Here is a 15,784-nt window from a genome sequence, read left to right on the forward strand (position 1 = left end):
TCCATTGTGTTAAGGCAGGACAATTTACCTGTGTGGGATAATAGGTCCCTTAGGATGTGGTGAGGGTGTGGAGGAGAGATGAGGTTCTTGAAAAATATACAAAAATATACAAAAATAAACACACAGTTTAGATACAATATCACAGAAACCTATAAAGGAAGAGTGGAAAATCAGACCTCATTCCTTTACTGGCTTCTAGCTGTCACTACCCTACAGCTTATGGTTCTGAGATAGGAGATGATAAATAGGGAAGCCTTTCACTTTGTATAAAAATACACCTGGAACTGTTTACAAAATATCAAAGACTAAACCATCTGCCCTGCTATTAGAATTTTAGGGTTTATTAAGGAGTCTCTGCATTTTATTTCTAGGATCTCCCTTAAAACACACACACACCCTCAGCAGCTTTTCATTAGTTAGGAGAAATTGTTTTGCATTCTGCATCTTGCTATTTTAGCCATAGTTATGTAACATTTTTTAAAGGAGATTTTTCTGTTTTCATTTGTGGAGAAAAGTCTCTAAAGAACCTGTGTTGTTTTGTTAGCTTAATTTAGTCTTTGTTATGAAAACATTTTTATTCTAATTTTCCTGAAAGTTATTGTATCTGGACCGTATGATTCCCCAGTGTTCAGTCCTCATTTTGTTTGGTGATCACATATTTTAGAGATTGACCTCCATAATAGTTCAATATGTGCAGGCAGCCCGGGTGGCTCAGCAGTTTAGCGCCACCTTCGGCCCAGGGCCTGACCTTGGAGACCCGGGATCGAGTCCCGCATCGGGCTCCCTGCATGGAGCCTGCTTCTCCTTCTGCCTGTGTCTCTGCCTCTCTCTCTCTCTCTCTGTCTCTCTGTCTCTCTGTCTCTCATGAATAAATAAATAAAATCTTAAAAAAAAAAGTCCAATAAGTGTTGCTGTTAACGTACACTTATTTTGAATTAATGAGCCAGTGAAAGAGCACATAAATGACTGTGAAAGAATGATCAAGTGGAATAAGTAAAATTGTTTTCTTCCCATTTGTTATAAATCCTAATGGTTATATTTTGCAATTATTCTTTTTTTTAATACATTTATTTTTTATTGGTGTTCAATTTACCAACATACAGAATAACTAGTAAATTAAACAACTTTGGTGTGTCTGACACAGTCTACAAAGTAGTGCTACCAGTCTCCCAAAATATGCTAATTCTGTGACCATTCATTTAGCTAGGACCAAAGAGAGTGTTAGCTAGCTAAGAAATGATGCAAAATTCACTCCCTCCAAGGCTTAAAAAGTAACCCAGTATGGTTAATTTATAATATCTTTGGGTGGAGTTAGGTCATGGTTGCCACATTCCTCTCTTTTTTTCCCCCACATTCCTTTATTCTTAATAAGACTCTGGTCTTCAGAGTCAATCTGATTACTTCTCAGAAAGGTAAAATAAATAATTCTTACTTATTTTTAAATTTTACCCCTAAATTCTTTTCTTATGTAGTTCTGAGACATGGAAAGGTATACAGAAGTTTGTCTACTACAACCTGCTCAGTTACATTTGATTGAGAAGTGAAATGAAAGGAACTACAGTTGACCCTTATACAACACTGAGGGAGCTGGTTAGAGGTGTTGATCCTTCACTGCAGTCTAAGATCTACGTATAACTTTTGACTCCCTAAAATCTTTACTGATAACCTACTGTTGCCCAGAAAGCCTTTCTGATAACATAGTTGATTACCACATATTACCGTATGCTGTATGTATTATATGCTATATTCTTAACAATAAAGCAGAGAAAAAATGTTAAAAAGAAAATCATAAGGAATAGAAAATACACTTATAATACTGTGTATTGAAAAATATTTGCATTTAAATAGTCCTGCACAGTTCAAACCCCTGTTGTAGGGTCAACTGTATTTTGCCACTTCATTTGGATGTTGAATTTAGTAGCTGAAAGGAAGATAGCAATGGGAAGAAAATTTGGGCTACCTCTGGCACTGGCCTAGCCCTTTTAGGCCTCAGTTTCATGTGACAGCTTCAGGGCTGGATACCTTTGCAGGTCTTGCCTAGCTCTTGTAGCAATTGAAGATATCTTTTTTTTTGGTTATTTATTATGTAACTGAATAAAAATAACATGGGAACTTAAGTAGAAACTTTCTTTAAAATGACTGTAATTTAAATCAGTGTTGTTCAGTAGGCCTTTTTTGTGATGATGGAATTACTCTAGATCTGTGTTATCCAGCATACTAGCCATTAGTCACATGTGGCCATTGAGCACTTGAATCATCACTAGTGTGACTGAGGAACCTAAATTTTAACTTTGATTAAGACAAATATAAGTAGCCACATGTGGCTGATTAGTTACTGTATTGGACAGTGCAGGTTAAATCCTTAAGTATTTTCAAATATTTAAAGGGAATTCAACACATAGATCAATTATGACAGTCTTGATCTTTATGTAATGATTTGTACTTGGAATCTCTTAACTTTAGAATTTGGCAATTGCACCTCCATCTTTCAACACTGAAATCTTTCTTCCAGCGTATCCTCCCTTTCTAATTGCCATCAAGTATGGATAGGGACTATGACCTTTCCCAGGGATCCCGGAGTCTTTACTTGGTAACCATACACCTGTATCACTGGCTTTTTAAAGCGGTAATCCTACCAAAGACTGTATGTGTTTACCACAGTCTACCTGTAGACTCCCGTCACTCCCTGCAAGGCTGTACCTTGTCCTGAGTTAGGCTTTGTAGTATCTGGGGTGGGTTTGATGTTGAGAATTTTATCTTCATACTGTCTTACAGGCCTTATTCTGAAACATTTAATTAAGGGCCACTTTACACTTGGTCTTCCATTGGCAAGATGTTTTTAGTACTAAAATACTGGGCCATAAATTCACTTGAATGACTCTTCCATTAAGTTTGTGTTAATTGCTTCAGTATTGCAAACACTAACTACACTCTTGAAATGTCCACATTTGGGAATCACAAAGAATTTCAAATGATTCTATCCTGATATTCTGGACCTTTGAAATGATAAAAATTAGTATAGAGACATTCTTTTGGTTTAATGGTTAAATTGACAAATTATGTGTTTCAGATTCCCATCATTTTTCTGTGAGAGAGTAATTTATATAAAATTAAGTTTTTGTATATGGCACTCAGCTCACAAAACCCATAATATCTTTGAAACTTAATTCAGACATCCTGAGTCTAAGAGCCGTCTGAAGAAGTACATTCACTGAGACTTTGAAGTCCCATCTTCCAGGACCATGAGCACTGGTTCTATACTGGCAAAGGCACTAGTATGTATCCGTCATTGAGGTTTGAGTGGAGGGACACCAAAGGCAGTTGCCATTAGATAAAGTAATAAAAGAACATGTTGACAACTTCAGACATCATGAGTAAATAAATGCCTTCTTATTCTCATAGCATTTCTTCTCCCTAAAAAATGATCACCATCTTCACTTTTCTTTTTTACAAATTGAAATAAGTTACACTTAGCTTTTCTGCTTGTATTTTTTTAAAAGGCTATTGAGGTATAAGTTATATATGGTAATATTCACCCTTTTAGGTATACAGTTCTATGAATTTTGACAAATACATATACTATAATGAAGATATATAACATTTCAGTCCCTTCAAAACCCATTTCTCTGCTTCATTTTTGTAACCACCACCATATGAAGATATAGAATATTTCCATCACCCCCCAAAAGTTCCCTCTTCCTCAGCTGTATTATATTCATTATGGATTTACCTTAATTTTCCTAAATACACTATCATTGGTTTTTAGGTGTTGTCAGTCTTGCAATTCAAACAAGGTACAATAAATATCTTTGTAAAATTTGGTGTGCTTTTACAGCTACAGACGTAGGGTAAATTCCTAGTTGAATTAAGGGCTATAACATTTTGAAGAAATTGTACCAATTTGCTTTCCAACCCATTATGGATGACAGTGCCTGTACCTCTTTTATTATCACTGCGTGTCACCAAATTTAATTTTTGCTACTTTGATGAAGAAAATATCACCTAGCAAAATAACTTGCATTAACTAGTGGGCTTTTTTTTTCTCATTTTTAAAACATTAGAAAGTTTATACACATTCACACATACACACATGTAACCTGTGTTATTTATGATTATAACTATGATATAACAGAGAAAATGTGAAAACTTCACCTTGATTTCTGCCATTTCAGTAGACTTTTTATTTGCTGCCTATTACCATCTACATTTTTGTATGTATACATGAACATTCTTATAATCACCTCCATGGCATATGCACAGTTTATGTGTGCATTTTGTTTGCTGTTTTTATTACTAATTTATTTATTTTTAAGATTTTATTTTTGAGTTATCTCTACATCCAGTATGGGGCTTGAACTCAGAACCCCGAGATGGAGAGTTGCATATCTCAATGACTGAGCCAGCTGGGTGCCCCTTGTTTGCTGTTTTAAAATTCATTTTATTTTGTGAGCATTTTCGTTAGAGTCCTCATTTTAATAGTTGTATGTCCTTTTTTTGGGGGCCATGACACAGTTCATTTAATTATCACACTTCTAAAATTTGTTGACACTTTTTCACTATTTTGAACAAAGTTTCAAATGCCATCTTTAAAATATAAAAGTTAAAAAAAAATATAAAAGTTAATATTCTTTAGGTTATTTTCTTAGGTTAAATTTTTATTAGTATCATTGTTCTGGATCTAGCTGTGTCAACATTGACATAAGAGGGTACAATTTTATCATTTGAAATAGTTTTTGTCACTTCATTGAGAATTCAGTAACATTTTTTTTTACCAAAGAAGGAAGCAGTTGCAAGTGTGCTTCTACGCCAGGTTAAGCTATTTATTTTTCCTCCTTTTAATTTGAAAAAATTACAAAAATGATACGTGCTACTTGTAATAATTTCATATCCACTTTTTTTTAACATTTTATTTTTTTTTAATTTTTATTTATTTATGATAGGCACACACACAGAGAGAGAGAGGCAGAGACACAGGCAGAGGGAGAAGCAGGCTCCACGCACCAGGAGCCTGATGTGGGATTCGATCCCGGGTCTCCAGGATCGCGCCCTGGGCCAAAGGCAGGCGCTAAACCGCTGCGCCACCCAGGGATCCCCTCATATCCACTTTTTAGAGGTTTTTAGTCAACTCCTATTTAGTAAATTAAATTAAAATATTTTAGTTGAATTTTTTCCCCCATGAATGAAAGAAGATCATTCATTCATGTTTTAGTATTTAAAAATTACCAAACAATATACAGTGAAGTCTCCTTACCCAATTCCCTCTCTTGGGGGTAGTTTAGTCAGATTCTCATGTTGTTTTTTTTTTTTTCAGTTACATTTTATGGATTTTTGAGCAAATATATGTGTGTGCTTTGTGTATGTGTGTGTCTTTTTAAGCCATAAATGTTAGGGTGGTGCACTTATTCTTGTATATATTTTCTTCGATAAGTCTTTTATTTGTATTTAATTTTTAAAAAGTAGATGACACATGCCTATGGTTCAAAAATAAAATAATGTAAAGACATGAATAGTTGCCGTCCCATCTGTTCCCTGTCTGCTATCTTTCAGTGATTCTTTTCCTCCTGTAACTCTTAGACTAACCTTTCTACATCTAATGAGGCAGGATAGAATAGGCATTAAGAGTTAGGGCTTGGAGACCAGCCCCCTGCATTCAAGATGTCTGCTCAGCTGCATACCAGCTGTGTGATCATGGGCAAGTTGTTTAACCTATCTGTGCCTTGTATTTTTCATATGTAGAGTATTAGTATACATGCTTTACTTAGGATAGCACTATACATATATGATGTATGAGTGCTTTTTAGTAGTAGTATTTTTGTTACTAAGGACAGTAACCAATAAAATAATACCCAAGAATCAGAACCAATCAGTTGGGTTTATATTAGTGATATGTATGGATTTGGGTAAATTCCTCACTTGTTTGGATTCTGCTTAAATAGATTCTATTTTATTTTTAAAGATTTTATGGGGCATCTGGGTGGCTCAGTGGTTGAATGTCTGCCTTTGGCTCAGGTTGTGATCCTGGGGTCCTGGGATCGAGTCCTGCACCGGGCTCCCCCTGGGGAGCCTGCTTCTCCCTCTGCCTGTGTCTCTGCCTTTCTCTCTTTGTCTCTCATGAATAAATAAAATAAATAAATAAATAAAAATATTTATTAGAAAGTGAGGGGGAGGGGCAGAGGGAGAAGAATAGAGAAATTTAAGCAAACTCTGTGCTGAGCATGGGACTGACATAGGGCTCAATCTCACGGCCCTAAGATCATGACATGACCTGAAACCAAGAGTGGATGCTTAATGACTATGCCACCCAGGTACCTTCAAATTTTAAAAAATGTCAGAAAAGAAAATCAAAGCAGCTAAAATATATTTTGTTGTTCCTTTTTTGCGGAATTGATTTTTTTTTTTTGTATATATCTGTTTAGATTAAACATACGTTATGTAACGAAAGTATCCCAGAAGAGATGAGGGTAGAGGTGGATGTTAAGGAGTATGAAATGTTTTTGCACAGTACATCACATTTTAAGTGTTTTCTCATATATTTTCCAAACTTGGTTAAAATGCACACATATGCTTTTAAATTCCCTTTTTAGGATCAAATTGTTAATGACATTAAAAATTCTTAGTGTGCCTGGCTGGCTCCATCAGGAGAGGATATGACTCTTGATCTTGGGGTTGTGAGCTCAAGCCCCACACTGGGTGTATTAGATTACTTAAGTAAATTTAAAAAAAAATGAAAAAATTTTCTTAAGCGAAGCAAGGGGCTGGGGGACTGAATTGTATTTCTATTCAATTTTTCATCCTCAATTGTTTTTCTTAATAAAATCAAAGAAGCAACAAAACCTCTTTTCCCCTTTTCATGTTCAGATCCCAGTTACAAAATTATATATGTTCACTGTAGAAAATATAAATACAAAACAATCAAAATAAAAAATAAAAACAAAACACAGAAAGAAGAATCACCCTACTACCTCTACTTAGCTTAATGTTTTTGTTAACAGTTTGGTGTCTAGACTTCTTGCATTTTTCTCTAGATAAGTGTACACACACACTCATGGTATTAATTTGCTTGTCTTTTACAGTGTTGTAGAATCAAGAGTGCTGCACACACTGGTGGTTTTCTTTTTTTAGATTGTATCATGAACATTTAAATTACATAATTAATAGTATCATTTATATAACAGGTGCATCATATTCCATTGAGCATATATGCCATACTGAAATATATTTTTTAATATATTTCCTTTGCAAGGGCATTTAAAAATAAGCTATCAGTAAACATTCTTTAGACAAATCTTTTTGGACATCCATTATTAGGATAAATTCTGAGGCAGGGGGATCCCTGGGTGGCGCAGCGGTTTGGCGCCTGCCTTTGGCCCAGGGCGCGATCCTGGAGACCCGGGATCGAATCCCACGTCGGGCTCCCGGTGCATGGAGCCTGCTTCTCCCTCTGCCTGTGTCTCTGCCTCATTCTCTCTCTCTCTCTCTGACTATCACAAATAAATAAAAATTAAAAAAAAAAATTCTGAGGCAGGAGGTTCTTGGGTTGTAGCATATGCATGTTTTTCATGCTTTGGAACACCTCCAACCTGTTGTCCAGGCAGTTGGTATCTCCCTACATACTTCCCAACATGGGGTCTTATCTTTAGATAAGTCCATGCCTATTTGAGATGCAAATCACTCCCCTTCTGAATTGGTGCAAATTCACTTTCCATTGCCTCTAGGATCATCCCTTCCTTCTTCCCTTCTTCCCTCTCTTGCTATTCTTCCATATCCTTCCTCCTTCCCACCTCAGACTTCATAGAAGATTGATTTGGTCCTGGTTAGAGAGGGACCTGTTTCAAATACTTTTCACCTCACTCTTCACATGCTTTGTAGTGTATTTGCTATATAAAATGTTCCTGAGGCCTTTTCTGGATAGCACTGATTTTTCAAAAATCTTACTTCTTTCAGTTCCGCAAGTTCCGATTTTCACTTTTGTGATTTTTAGTATCAGTTAATGTGTTCCTTTTGTGAAGTGACCTCATGCTCTAGCACAGTGATTTTGAGAACTATTTCTGGAATCCTGTAGACCAGGTTCAGAGTCCAGCTCCTGTTCTTGTTGACTAGCTTTGGAAACTAGGACATCTTATTTAACCCTTGCAGTCCTTCTGTTTCTCTTTTTCACTTACAGCATGGCTATAATGATAATGCCTCAGGCTTTTGTGAGGATTTAAAGAAGTGATATTTGTAAGTGTTCAGTACATGGTCTAACATATAGTAAGCACTCAACAGAGTAGCTCTTACCATCATATCATCTGGCATGTGTGTGAATGAAGCAGGGATTGGTTTTCTTGTTTTACATTTCAGTAAATGGATTCCGTCCGAAAGATGGAATGAATACTTTTCCTACTACTACATCTAGAAAGCACTGGCACGTGAAACTGAATTTAGGACTTTTGATCTATAAGGACTACTGCAAAGTGGGGAGACTACCGTGAATGACAAGAATTGTGCCCACTAATTTTTTTTCATTTGTTTTTATTGAAGTTCGATTTGCCAACATATAGTATAACACCCAGTGCTCGTCCCATCAAGTGCCCTCCTCAAGTGCCCAGCACCCAGTTACCCCAACCCCCTACCCACCTCCCCTTCCGAAAGCCTTTTTTTGTTTCCCAGAGTTTCCTAACTCTCATGGTGTGTCTCCCTCTCTAATTTTTCCCACTCAGTTCCCCTCCTTTTCCTTGTAGTGCCTTTCACCTATTTCTTACATTCCCCATATGAGTGAAACCATATGATGATTGACCTTCTCCGACTGACTTATTTCACTTAGCATAATACCCTCCAGTTGCATTCACATCAAAACAAATGGTGGATATTTGTCCTTTCTGATGTGCCCAGTAATTAAGATCATCCAAAAAAAAAAAAAAAAAAAGGTATGAAAAGCTTTAAATATGGGGCTTGAATAGTGCAGCTTCCAGAAAGCTTTGACTGGCCTATCAGAAGTAGGCAAGAAGATGAGCTTAGTTGCAGAACTGAAATGCTTCCTGTGCACCTTTGCCTCAAAAGAGCTTGCTCTATCCAAGAGTCTTTTCAAATTTCGTAAGTTTGTCTGCTCTGGTTTAAATTAAAATGGAGTACTTCTTTAAATATATGACTGACTAGGTTTTATTTTGACTTGTTTCCAACAGGGCATGGTGCAGATGTGAAATGTGTAGACTGGCATCCAACAAAAGGGTTAGTTGTTTCAGGAAGTAAAGATAGTCAACAGCCAATCAAGTTCTGGGATCCCAAGACTGGGCAGAGTCTTGCAACACTGTAAGTAATAGGAACCCCATCTTGGTTCCTAAACAAAAGGGAACAAGGCTGCCTGTATTCTATAAGTTTGAGCCTTCTCTCCTCCCATGTATTCATGAAAAACTAGGTTAGACAGCAGATGAACTTGTACCTAGGGTCTTATTAATTAAATATGATTTTTGTTCTGCCATATGTATCTAAATTTAATTTGTGTATCCCTTGGGGTGGGGGCAGGAAGGGAGATGAGGAGAAGGTAGTTCTCACTGTTCTAGGTTGTGGTCTCTCCTCATGCTATATTTTGTCACTATGTGGAGCTGAGGCATGTGCTACTTACTAGATATAGCCCAGCTCTCCATCTCACTACATCTATTTGTAGAGAAGTTTTCTCTCCAGTTTTGAATCTGTTTTCATTTTTTATCTAAGGTGCTTACTTATGATGCAGACTTATAATAAAGTTTTATCTTTTTAAAAGTATCTCTATTATATTTTATATTATTATAGTTTATATTATTTTATTATTATCCTTCAACATTCATAGTTAACTGAGTATGTTATTAACATGTTTTTGACCACACCCCTGTATCCTGGTCCTTCTGAGTGGAAAGTGAGCCAAATCCAGAGTAAGCTGGTTGGAGCAAGGCTGTCTTGTTGCATAACTCTGAGGCTACAACCAAATAGAACAGCTTGTGACTAGTGCTCCTTGGAGATGTGCATTTTGCAGGCCTTGGCTTGTTGTGCTTTTAGTTCAAATTAACCCTCAAACTGTCCTGTGCCCTTTTTAAATACTTTGTCTTAATGAGAGGAGCGTCACTGAACTTTGAAAATTTAATGAGCTTTATCAAATATTGATTTATGTGTTCAAGTGCCTGCTTCACGGATAAGCTTTTCTATACAGTTGAAGCTCTGCTATTTTAATTGGTTAATGAAAACTACACTTAGATAATGGACATTAAGAAGTAATAAAGCATGTAGCATCACAAGACCACAGTTTAAAAGTACAATAGGAAGAAATGAATCAGAGACAGAAATAAATGTCCAGACCTCTTGCTGTCCTGACCCACGTGCTTTTGGAGAAAAATGGCCATTGTATCAATTTATACTTGTTTTGTATTCTGACAAATATTTTCTTGGTACTCTGTTTCTAGTCATGCCCATAAAAACACTGTGATGGAAGTGAAATTAAACCTCAATGGCAATTGGCTGCTCACTGCATCACGTGACCACCTCTGTAAACTTTTCGATATCCGAAACCTGAAAGAAGAGCTGCAAGTCTTCCGAGGTCATAAGAAAGAAGCCACAGGTCAGTGGCTAGGGCATGCTTCTCATTCTGACTACTGTTTGTAGTGTGCTGAGATCCTAATAATTTTGCCTTTCCCCACGTTTTTGTTTTACAGCTGTGGCCTGGCATCCTGTTCACGAAGGACTTTTTGCCAGTGGAGGGTCCGATGGCTCTTTGCTATTCTGGCATGTTGGGTATGTAATACTTATTTTTAAAGAAGTTATATAATTTATGGAGAGAGTACCCGAAAGTGTAAAACATAACATTTTGTGTTTTTCCTGAGTATTCAAATGTCCTATATCAGAGACTTCCTGCAGTTTTCAATTCTGTAAACCCAGCTTGGAATAGAAAATTTAGCACCTCTATTTCTGGATGTGGAAGTCATTAAGGGAGAGTAAAGCACATTTCCTTGTTTCTTATTGGTGAATTCATTCTGAAGCATTTTTCCCTCTGAAATATTCCTCCAATAAAAGAATATGTTGCTGATGACAAATGAATACACCTGAAACATGTAGAACTGACCAGATTCAAAGAAACAGGCTTCGGTAGCTTTGTGTTACAGTAAAAGAAAATATCTTTTTTTTTTAATAAGTTTTGTGAAAAGACTTCTTTCTGTGGTGATATTACAGGGTAGAGAAAGAAGTGGGTGGGATGGAGATGGCCCATGAAGGAATGATCTGGAGTCTGGCTTGGCATCCTCTTGGACATATACTCTGCTCAGGTTCAAATGACCATACTAGGTAAGCTTTATATAAAAAATAATAAGGAATTACTGTGTTCATGGAGCAGCAGAAAATGAAGATTTATATTTATTTTATTGATAGATAAATGTATTAATTTGTAGTCCAACTTCTTAGGAACATTTTTGTAGTGGCTTGTAAATAAGTATGCAATAAGAAGAAGAAGATAAGTATTGAGTAAGACTTTGTTATTCAAATTCTTATTAAAAAAATCTTTTGAGGGGCACTTGGGTGGCTCAGTGGTTGAACATCTGCCTTTGGCTCAGGTCATGATCCCAAGGTCCTGGGATCGAGTCCCACATGAGGCTCCCTGCAGGGAGCCTCTTCTCTCTCTGCCTGCATCTCTGCCTTTCTGTGTGTCTCATGAATAAATAAATAAATCTTTAAAAATAAATCTTTTGACATTTTAAATTTTTAGAAGAAAGGCATTGTAAAACTTTATTATGTTTACCAGTGGATTGCTTGGTACTCTTAAGTGCCCAGAAATACACTGAAACTGTCCTCTACCCTTAACCCCTCTAATCACTTTTATTTCAATAGCAAATTCTGGACCCGAAATCGACCAGGTGATAAAATGCGAGATCGATATAATCTCAATCTGTTGCCTGGAATGTCTGAAGATGGAGTAGAATATGGTGAGACTCTTACACATTTATTCTTCTTTGAAATCTGATACTCTCTTATTAAATTGTTAGTTGTGGAAAAGATAATATAAAACTAACTTTACTTTTATAGTTTACTGATTGATAAAATCACCAATAGTAGGTTTCATTTTTATAAAGTATTCATTTTATTGGGCCTCTATGTTTATAAAATCTCTGTTGACAATAGATGTATTCCTCTTTATAGATGACCTTGAACCTAATAGCCTGGCAGTAATTCCAGGAATGGGAATACCAGAACAACTAAAATTAGCTATGGAACAAGAGCAGATGGGTAAGAGTATGTTTTATTTTTTTTTTATTTTTTTTTTATTTTTTTGAGTATGTTTTATTTTTATAAAATTTTTGTAGACTTATTTCTTACCTTCATGATACTAAATTATTTTGAAAATGCCAAAATGATTTATGTAAACTGCATAAAATGTAAACTGCATATTCTTTAAAATCTATTCTTCCAAAAATGTGTTCACTGATGAAATGGCCACTTTGCTCTCATTTCCTTGGCTAACTGATCCTTTTTGGGGTTACAGGAAAAGATGAGTCAAATGAAATTGAAATGACAATTCCAGGTTTAGACTGGGGAATGGAAGAGGTGATGCAAAAGGATCAGAAAAAAGTTCCTCAGAAGAAAGTTCCTTATGCCAAACCTATTCCTGCTCAGTTCCAGCAGGTGAGTGAGTAGCAGCAGCCTAGTCTATGCACTGAGAGGTTCTGCCCAGTGAGTTTTGCATCAGTTCATGTGTGGAAGGTATTTCTGTACTATAGACTTCTTTGGAGTACTCTAAGACAAAGTTCCCATCTGCTGCTCTGCATCTAGTTCTGAGTTTGTCATGACTCTTGTAGCTCTTTTATTTTCACCTACTTCTTATTGTCCAAGCTATCAAAGGAAGGAGAAGAGAGAAGCATGGAGCAGAGAGAGTATGTTGACTCTCCTCTACTTTGTTTGTCTGTCTTCTGCTTTATTTGTTCACTCAACACTAAATGCATGTGCCCTTTTGAAGGGGGTGGGCAGGCTTTTCATTCTTAATAACACGTAAGGGCTTACAGTTTTTATCAAGTTAGTAGTTTCTGCCTGATATTATGCTTGCCTGACTCCATTCTTGTTGCTAAGAAGGAGCATTAGAAATAAAGGCAGTACACCAGGTGAGCCAACTTGTATTCGGCAGGTTGGAATGGTCAGCGACATAACAGAATATTTTTCTCGTTCTCTCATTAAAATATACACACTTAGGGTATATTTTAATATTCTCTTCTTTCCCAAGGCTTGGATGCAAAATAAAGTTCCAATTCCTGCCCCAAATGAGGTACTGAATGACAGAAAAGAGGACATTAAATTGGAAGAGAAGAAGAAAACACAAGCAGAAATTGAACAAGAAATGGCCACATTACAATATACTAACCCACAGCTTCTGGAGGTGTGTAACACTCTTTAGGGGGGTTTAAGATGATCTAAGAAAGTAGTGTTAACATTTTGTTATTGATATGCTCTTAGGGAGAAGGGAAGGGATTCTCAGGTGGGTCTGATGAACACTACTCTTTTTTTCTGTTTTTCTAATTTTGAAGTATAATTGACATACAATGACATAGTAGTGTCCGGTGTGAAAGAATTCTGTTTCTTAGACTTTTAAAACCAGATCAGTCAAGCAGTGAGTAGACGTAAGTTAAATATACATTTTTTAAGAAGATTTATTTATTTGAGAGAGAGAGTGTGAGTGTGTACAAGGGGAAAGGCAGAAGGAGAGGAAGATAGAAAATCTTGAGTGGACTCCGCGCTGAGTGCAGAGCTCATTGTGGGACTTGATCCCACAATCCTGAGATCATTATCTGAGTCGAAATCAGAAGTCTGACATTTAACCAGCTGAGCCACTCTGGCACCCCTAAATATACATTTTTTAATAGAAAAGGTAAAGCCAACATAGTCTTATCCACAAATAAAATAATTTTTCTTTTTCTGTCTGCTCTAGAACAGGTGGTTTGCTTTTTTTTTTTTTTTTTTTGAACCTTTGACAGTTCCCAAGAATGATAAAGTAAGTTATTGAATATAATAAGATGAATATAAATAATCTGGCTGCTGTTTCCCAGTATTTAAAAAGAGGGAGTCTAGAGTGAGTCTGGAAGCTTGTGTGCTCTTAGAATATCTGAATGTTACATGGATTCTAGTTAACTGGAGTGTTGAGAGGTTGATGCCTTATATTCGTATTGAGGCTCCCTCAACAAAGTCAGTGATAGCAGTATTGTCAACTTCAAGGGCTCTGGTGTATTTATCAGTGTGCTTTTTTTCCTTTCTTTCCAGCAACTTAAAATTGAAAGACTTGCACAGAAACAGGCTGAGCAGATTCAGCCTCCTCCTTCATCTGGCACCCCTCTCCTTGGACCCCAGCCCTTTCCAGGACAAGGTCCAATGTCTCAGATTCCTCAAGGTTTTCAGCAGCCCCATCCATCTCAGCAGATGCCAATGAACATGGCTCAGATGGGGCCTCCGGGTCCACAGGGACAGTTTAGACCCCCTGGACCCCAGGGACAAATGGGACCACAAGGTCCTCCACTGCATCAGGGGGGTGGGGGGCCACAAGGATTCATGGGACCACAAGGGCCCCAGGGCCCACCCCAGGGGTTGCCAAGGCCTCAGGACATGCATGGGCCCCAAGGAATGCAGAGGCATCCTGGACCTCATGGCCCTTTGGGACCTCAAGGACCACCTGGACCACAGGGTAGTTCTGGTCCTCAAGGTCATATGGGTCCTCAGGGTCCACCTGGCCCACAAGGTCACATAGGCCCTCAAGGCCCACCTGGTCCCCAGGGTCACTTGGGCCCTCAGGGGCCTCCTGGTACTCAAGGTATGCAGGGACCACCTGGTCCCAGAGGAATGCAAGGACCTCCTCATCCTCATGGGATACAAGGTGGGCCAGGGTCTCAAGGGATCCAAGGTCCTGTGTCTCAGGGACCTCTGATGGGATTGAATCCAAGAGGAATGCAGGGTCCTCCAGGCCCCCGAGAAAATCAGGGTCCTGCTCCCCAAGGGATGATGATGGGCCATCCGCCTCAAGAGATGAGAGGACCTCACCCACCAAGTGGACTGCTGGGACATGGCCCTCAGGAGATGCGAGGCCCTCAGGAGATGCGAGGCATGCAAGGGCCTCCAGCCCAAGGGTCCATGCTGGGCCCCCCCCAGGAATTGCGAGGGCCTCCAGGCTCACAAGGTCAGCAGGGGCCGCCCCAGGGCTCTTTGGGGCCTCCACCCCAGGGTGGCATGCAAGGGCCCCCTGGACCTCAGGGACAGCAGAACCCGGCAAGAGGGCCACATCCATCTCAAGGGCCAATACCATTCCAGCAGCAGAAAACAGCTCTGCTAGGTGATGGGCCCCGGGCCCCCTTCAATCAGGTATTATTTATTTCTAACTTCTAGGCATTACACATTGGGAAAACACGCTCTGCACAGAGGTGGCACTTCCAAATGCTGTGGGAAGCAGTCACAGTGTCTCTCAAGTAGTGATGCTGGCTTGAGAATAGCATCATGGCTGAAGGAAATGAGAATAAATCAGACCATGAAATATATTGTAATACGAATTTTTTTAATAGAAGTTACTCCAGAAAAGATCAGCTCTCAGTTGAATATTGTTCCCAATTGTCCCCGCACTCTGAAAGAGCGGTGGCCTTGGGGAAAAAGCAGGGGTGGCCATGAGTTTGTCAGGTCCCCCCTTTCTGGGCTGTTTATTTTGTAGCCTGGTGTTTCATGGGCTGATCTGCCTGCTGGCTTTACTCTTTAAGATAGTATGGAGTATTTAACTCACAAGCGTGCAGTAGACTCTGATCTCACCATTTTCATCTCAGTGAAT

General features: G+C 38.2%; 1 protein-coding gene across 4 annotated transcripts in view; it reads left to right on the top strand.

Annotated features, from left to right (window-relative positions):
• Positions 1-15,784, top strand: part of WDR33 (WD repeat domain 33) — a 123,854-nt gene that overhangs the window by 93,686 nt on the left and 14,384 nt on the right. For all 4 annotated transcript variants that reach the window (XR_012013045.1, XM_072788706.1, XM_072788705.1 and 1 more), the window contains 9 exons: positions 9,162-9,288; positions 10,413-10,567; positions 10,662-10,740; positions 11,176-11,286; positions 11,827-11,921; positions 12,136-12,222; positions 12,479-12,618; positions 13,211-13,363; positions 14,242-15,330. Coding sequence is in view for 3 of the 4 variants with exons in the window: in XM_072788706.1 (XP_072644807.1) it covers positions 9,162-9,288; positions 10,413-10,567; positions 10,662-10,740; positions 11,176-11,286; positions 11,827-11,921; positions 12,136-12,222; positions 12,479-12,618; positions 13,211-13,363; positions 14,242-15,330 (2,036 nt within the window). In the remaining variant the exon portion in view is untranslated. The remainder of the gene's footprint in view (positions 1-9,161; positions 9,289-10,412; positions 10,568-10,661; positions 10,741-11,175; positions 11,287-11,826; positions 11,922-12,135; positions 12,223-12,478; positions 12,619-13,210; positions 13,364-14,241; positions 15,331-15,784) is intronic.

Source organism: Canis lupus, chromosome 20 (genome assembly GCF_048164855.1).
Source record: "Canis lupus baileyi chromosome 20, mCanLup2.hap1, whole genome shotgun sequence".
NCBI lineage: Eukaryota > Metazoa > Chordata > Mammalia > Carnivora > Canidae > Canis > Canis lupus.